This window comes from Schistocerca nitens, chromosome 1 (genome assembly GCF_023898315.1).
Source record: "Schistocerca nitens isolate TAMUIC-IGC-003100 chromosome 1, iqSchNite1.1, whole genome shotgun sequence".
Taxonomy (NCBI): Eukaryota; Metazoa; Arthropoda; class Insecta; order Orthoptera; family Acrididae; genus Schistocerca; species Schistocerca nitens.
Genome location: NC_064614.1, coordinates 1,112,406,688 through 1,112,412,919, shown reverse-complemented (window position 1 = coordinate 1,112,412,919; position 6,232 = coordinate 1,112,406,688). Strand labels below are relative to the sequence as shown.

Below are 6,232 nucleotides of genomic sequence, written 5' to 3'. Positions count from 1 at the left end.
ATACGACTCTATACAAGGTGAACATTAATAAAACCGACAAACTGCAGGGACTGACTTGAAAAGGTCATATGAAGTTGTATGCGGAAATGGACGGTGTGCGTGCAACGCAAACAAATCATTCCAGAACCCAGTACAGAGCTGCATCACATCCACGTCCCAACAGATGTTTAAAGTGGCGGTTGTCTTGCAGGATACACATAAATGATTTTCGGCTTACGCCATGTTGGCGGACCACTTGCCTGGATATTGTACCGGGGTTCGTCTCAATATCCTGTAGAAACTGATCCTCCAAACTTGGTGTACGCACAGTCCTCCGTCTCCCTGCACGTTCGTCTATCTGAGATGACCCATGATCACACTAACGGCAAAAAGGGGCTTGAAATGTTGTGAGATGTGGCTGGTGTGTGTGAGAGTACCTGTTTTCGAAGAGCCATGCTGCTTCTCGACCGTTTCCTTCTGCTTGGCCGTGCGCAACACCATCTCGGCTTGTTCCCGACATGAATACCACACCATTTTGCTGCTTTACAGCACGCTGCATCAATCACACAGCCTACAACTCACGTGGAACACACGTAACGTGGTCAGAGGAACTGTGTCGTTCGTCAGCGCCATCTACCGTGGCAACGATACATTTCCGGACACATACGACCTCTTCTCGTCCATTTGTATCCGTTACTGTATTCATTAGATGATGTGCATTACAACGATGTGTTGTCTTTTTTCATCGAATTTGAAATGAGTTTCTTAAATCTACAGGCTATCTTTTATGCTAAGCACTCCGTCTTCAGGCCACGAGTGGCCTACCGGGACCATCCGACCGCCATGCCATCCTCGCTGGAGGATGCGGATAGGAGGGGCGTGGGGTCAACACACCGCTCTCCCTGTCGTAAGAGGTATTCTTGATCGAAGCCGCTACTATACGATCGAGTAGCTCCTCAATTGGCATCACGAGACTGAGTGCACGACCGAAAAATGGCAACAGCGCATGGCAGCCTGGATGGTCACCCATCCAAGTGCCGACCACGCCCGACAGCGCTTAACTTCGGTGATCTCACGGGAACCGGTGTATCCACTGCGGCAAGGTCGTTGCCCTATCTTTTATGCTACGTACAGAAATAAATAAATAACGTTTACATTTATTTATTTTGCTTCACTATGATGCATTTCCTCAGTCAACTATATATCACGTTGCAGGTTTCAAATATCATTTTACTTAATAATTGTGGGGAAACAACAGTACTGAATTTGAGGTCCTCTTAACTTCTGCCGGTGGCTAGAAAATCACAAAGTAGCTAACAGCCTCTCCTCGCAGCTTACAGCTTCTCTCATGACCATTGTTGTCCTTAAGAATGGTTTCATGATGTTCAGCAGCTCCGAAATCCACGATTCATCCATTCTTAGATTTAGTAACAGAACGTGGGTGAACCTTTTTCCTTGCCTTAGCCACTTCTTTGCCCATATCTTTCCCCCGCCTTTTTTTGGCCTTGTTACGTCTAAAAAAGCCAAGGCAAACATCAGTTTTTGTTTCTGTGTAAAACAAAACTTAAACTCAATCACAACAACGGGGTGGCGTTATAAGCGCTGAGTGCAGATGGTGGGGACGTGTGAAGTAGAATGCCACGAAATTGGTTGGTCGGTCGGTCGATAGACAATTGGTGCGTGTGCAGGGGCCTTAAAACCGTAATTTATCTCGCAACCAACGAAAATATGACAACGATTAGCGTTATTAAAGAAAATATGCGATGCAAATTGAGCATCAAGAAGTGATGTCAGAGCAACCATTAAGTAATTTATCAAATCCAACGGTTAATATCGCAGATTCCTAACGACGCCGGCTGGAATGGCCGAGCGGTTCTAGGCGCTACAGTCTGGAACCGCGCGACCGCTACGGTCGCAGGTTCGAATCCTGCCTCGGGCAGGGATGTGTGTGATGTCCTTAGGTTAGTTAGGTTTAAATAGTTCTAAGTTCTAGGGGACTGATGACCTTAGGAGTTAAGTCCCATAGTGCTCAGAGCCATTTGAACCTAACGACTTGGAAATCGACTGTATCCATTCAGAGGAAACATCCAAGTATTTTTGCGTCACACGCGTTAAAGAAATCATGGAAAAGCTAAATCTAGATGACTGGAGCGGGATTATAACCGCCATCCACCCGAATACGCTATTGCTTGACGCAGGAAGGAAACTTATGGGGATTCAACAGCTTCAGAGAAGATCTATATACAAATAGAATCTTCCATCGAGAAACATCAATAACTATTTAGCGCGTAACCAACAAAGTAAGTAAGATACTCCCTGAAAAACAATAGTTAACCATAATAAGCACATTCCTAATGTGAATTAAACAGCTCCTCTGGAGGCGGGAGCGAAAAATGTTTTGACAGCCGCGATGTAAATAAACACACAGACAAACACAAAACAAAACATTGCAGGAGGACTTTAATCTTGGACAATGCGTTCGGGTCTAGTGAAGCAAGGGATACAACCACCAATACAACCCGTCGGCTTTGACCAATGACGTCATACATTAGTCATAGATAGTAATGTCTTCACTTCGAGGCATAGATAATAAAACAGTTCTGTGTTCCCAATAAGCGCTATCATTATACATCAAAATTATTCGCAATGATATTGAGGTAACTTGGAGTATTATTTTGTTATTGTAGAACAATTTTTAGTGTCTTATTTTCGTTTATAGGAATGGATTTTTCTGTTTGTGGGTATGTAATTTTCGTTACTGTCTATCTAGGCGAGCTTCGGTTATCCCTCGATATTTCTGTGTGGTAAGTTCACTTTTCCATTTGCTTCTTTCACTGTATTTCACTATTTTGACATATTTCACTGTTTTACTCCACCAATATGTGTATTTTCGTGTTGTGAAGTACGTAATAGAAATTTCTCAGCTGTCGATCTTCTTTCGTTTCCCAGCACTAATATCAGTATGACATTTTCGAATGTGTACTTGCTGTATCACCGGCGAAACCCCTGACACAACTAAAATTTGCATCCCGTCCTTCACTTCGCCTTTACACTGACGACTCAACTAAAATTTGTATCCCGTCCTTCACTTCGCCTTTACACTGACAATATATATGTCAATTGGCGAGCAAGATACAAATGTTGCGTATAGCTATATAGCTCAAATAACGAATGGGATACTATTAGCGTCCAACGCAACAAGAAAGCCGGCCGGAGTGGCCGAGCGGTTCTAGGCGCTACACTCTGGAACCGCGCGACCGCTACGGTCACAGGTTCGAATCCTGCCTGGGGCATGGATGTGTGTGATGTCGTTAGGTTAGTTAGGTTTAAGTAGATCTAAGTTCTAGGGGACTGATGACCTCAGAATTTGAGTCCCATAAGTCTCAGAGCCATTTGAACTATTTCAGCAACAAGAAAACTGTACCCCATAGTGAAGTACGGGATACAAATTCTACATGCGTCGTCGTCTTGTCTCCGTGTAGTTCAATTGAGGTAGAGGTTGCAAATGTAACTTAACGTCTATTTCCACGTTTTCGTTACCAGTGTACATATATAGAGGTCAACGGAAGTCTGGTATACATATAATACAATGCTGGTTGAAACTAAGAAATCGACGTACGCTGAACTTGTATCACGTACTGCACTTAAACAATACAGTTCGAAAGAATTTCGAGATACAACTGACATACACGTAACGTGATGTATTCTTTCCTAGTAATATATTTCATTCATTTCTTTCCATTGTATTTTGCGGAGAAATACTAAGATACAAGCACGCGATATCGTTAACGTGAAAATACTACTGGCCCTTATTTATGTGAAGCACAGTTTTTCTCTCTTGCATTCCTTTGTTTCTGAACATTCTTCTCAGCTCTTTCATCTTTGTAATACATGCTCTCTGGCCAATTCTGACGTCATTGGTCAAAGCTGACGGGTTGTATCCCCTGCTAAACTAGACCCATGCGTTCAGTGCCTTACAACTGCGCTACAGTTCTCCCAAGTTTCCTTTACTTTTAAGTTCGCTCTTATTGCGAACCTCATTATATCTGAAACTACAGTTTAATTCGTATCTGTAAACAGCACGTTTACTCTTAGAAAAGACAATACCATTCTCAAAGAAATTATAACTCTACTTGATTTCCATGGTTACGACGTGTGCGGAAACAAATTATTCGTTGCGCACCCCGCGCCGTAATTATGTCCACCACGAAGCGGCAGGAATCGTCTACAGAGAAAGATAACACCAACAATGAGACTGAATTTGCTTTGCAGGTCGAGTTGTCCATAGAGACAGACCGAATACTGAAAGTGTTGGATCGCACTATAGAAAAACTGGAATTGGTTGTGAGTATTTACTGGATAGTTTCCTTGTCGTATGAATATATTATGCTCAAGGATAGCTTAATCAGTTATGCGCAGCTTGAATGAACTCTTACTTCTTTTATGCAGCTGTTACTCGGAAATTATAATTACTGGAAGTTGCACAGTTCATCAGTCTTTCATTGGCGATTAAATTTCGGAACAATACATCATAGGAACTACCACGAACTCAACATTGTATAGAACATTCATACGACCCATTTATGAGTACTGCTCTAATGTAGGGGGTCCTCAACAGATAGGATTGAAGGGAGACATCGAAGGAATTCAGAAGCGTGTTGCTACATTTATTATCATCATTGTGAAGACAGCAATAGGGCTAAAGGGCACTTATGATGTAGGCGGACTTCCGATTGCGTGATGCTGTTGACAGTTTGTTATCATTGGGCGTACCCAGTCAGCTGATTGTGCACGGTAGCCAATGAGAACCACTCGGTCTTATAACCTTCGTTATCACAAATATGTAGCTGTTTTTTTGGTAATTTCCAAGAATGATTGCCTATCGAAGTCGTGGGGTCCAAACGATACATATCGAACGCGCGGTGGTAAATCGATCATGCGATTCCGGTGGCGGGTGTTGTGATCAATTATTTGTGATCGTCATTTTTACCTGTTTTTCGTCGTTCCCTTAGTTGCTCTAAATTACATACCTCCACGAATTGTTTGTGAGTTGCTAGGGAAACCCAGATGAATTATGTCGTTAGTGAGTGGGATGTGTGGTGTTCTTAACGTTTCTTTGGCGGATTCTCTCACATGGAAAAATCTAATTCCATGTTTACCAGCGTAGAAAATTGTACGACTTTATGTCGCAAATATGGAGTGCTACCGGACGAGGAAAGCAGGGTCTGTATAGACTGTGGTGGTGCGAAGTGTGTAAAACTTTGTAAGAACAGTTTCGATGCTGAAATACCGTTACAGTTTCATTGCGGAGAGTGCGGGAAATGAACGAGTATCAGGAAGATACATGGTTCGACTCTTCTAAATTATCCATCCAGACCACCGTAATGGAATTTCATATGACGATAACACCGACGACGAGTGAGGTAAGTTGTTTACATTGCAAATACAAGTATTTTTGTAACGCTCTTCTTTTGTCGTTGCTGCAATGACCACTGTAAAATTGCCGTTTTCTTTCGAATCTGTTACGATTTCTGGGGTTGCACTTTAACACTAAATTCCCTTGTGTTGTTTTCAATCCTTACCATCTCCGTGACATTCGCGTGATGTTCGAATCCACCAGCAACAGATCTAACAACACGGCTCTGAATTGCTTTGATGTCTTCCTTTAATCCGACCTGTAGGGGATCCCAATCACTCGAGCAGTACATGGGTCGCACAATTGTTCTATATGCTGTCTCCTCCGTACATAGACCACACTTACCTAAAAGTCTCCCAACAAACAGAAGTCAACCTTTCACTTTTCCTACTGCTGTCCTTGCGTGCTCGTTCTAATTCGTGTCGTTTTGCAAGCCCTCATCAGTTAGGACGGTGCTTCTGCGCATAGAGGCGGAGTGGTAGGGTAGTGCGAAGGGGATGAGAGTCTGCGCACGCGTGGCGGTAGAGAGCGAGGAAAGTCCTTGTTGCCGAACTGTGTTGCTGCGGACAACAATCAGATTCGTTTGCCTTCGGTACATCGTATTATACGGTCAAATTTTTGAGAGAATAACCGATTCCGATCAGCCGTTTATAGGAGAGAAATATTACTTCAAGTATTGAGGTGGTGCTCACTGCTCCATAGCAGTCGTCTGTGTGACGCCTGAACAGCTGACGCAGTTATGTGAAGACGTCAAATACATTTATTTTCAAAACGACGACTGACTAACGACAAGATAATCGAAAATGGTTGCAATAATTGCCATTTATTGCGATGTGG

The 6,232-nt window shown here is 43.0% G+C and overlaps 1 protein-coding gene and 1 pseudogene across 1 annotated transcript in view; one reads left to right on the top strand and one right to left on the bottom strand.

Moving 5' to 3' along the window:
• Positions 1–973: 973 nt before the first annotated feature.
• Positions 974–1,091, bottom strand: LOC126211775 (5S ribosomal RNA; annotated as a pseudogene).
• Positions 1,092–4,884: 3,793 nt separating this feature from the next.
• The window catches only part of LOC126238522 (uncharacterized), an 80,359-nt gene continuing 79,011 nt past the window's right edge, over positions 4,885–6,232 (top strand). Inside the window, exon 1 of the mRNA XM_049947796.1 lies at positions 4,885–5,402. Within this exon, the coding sequence (XP_049803753.1) occupies positions 5,301–5,402 (102 nt within the window). The 5' untranslated portion in view covers positions 4,885–5,300. The remainder of the gene's footprint in view (positions 5,403–6,232) is intronic.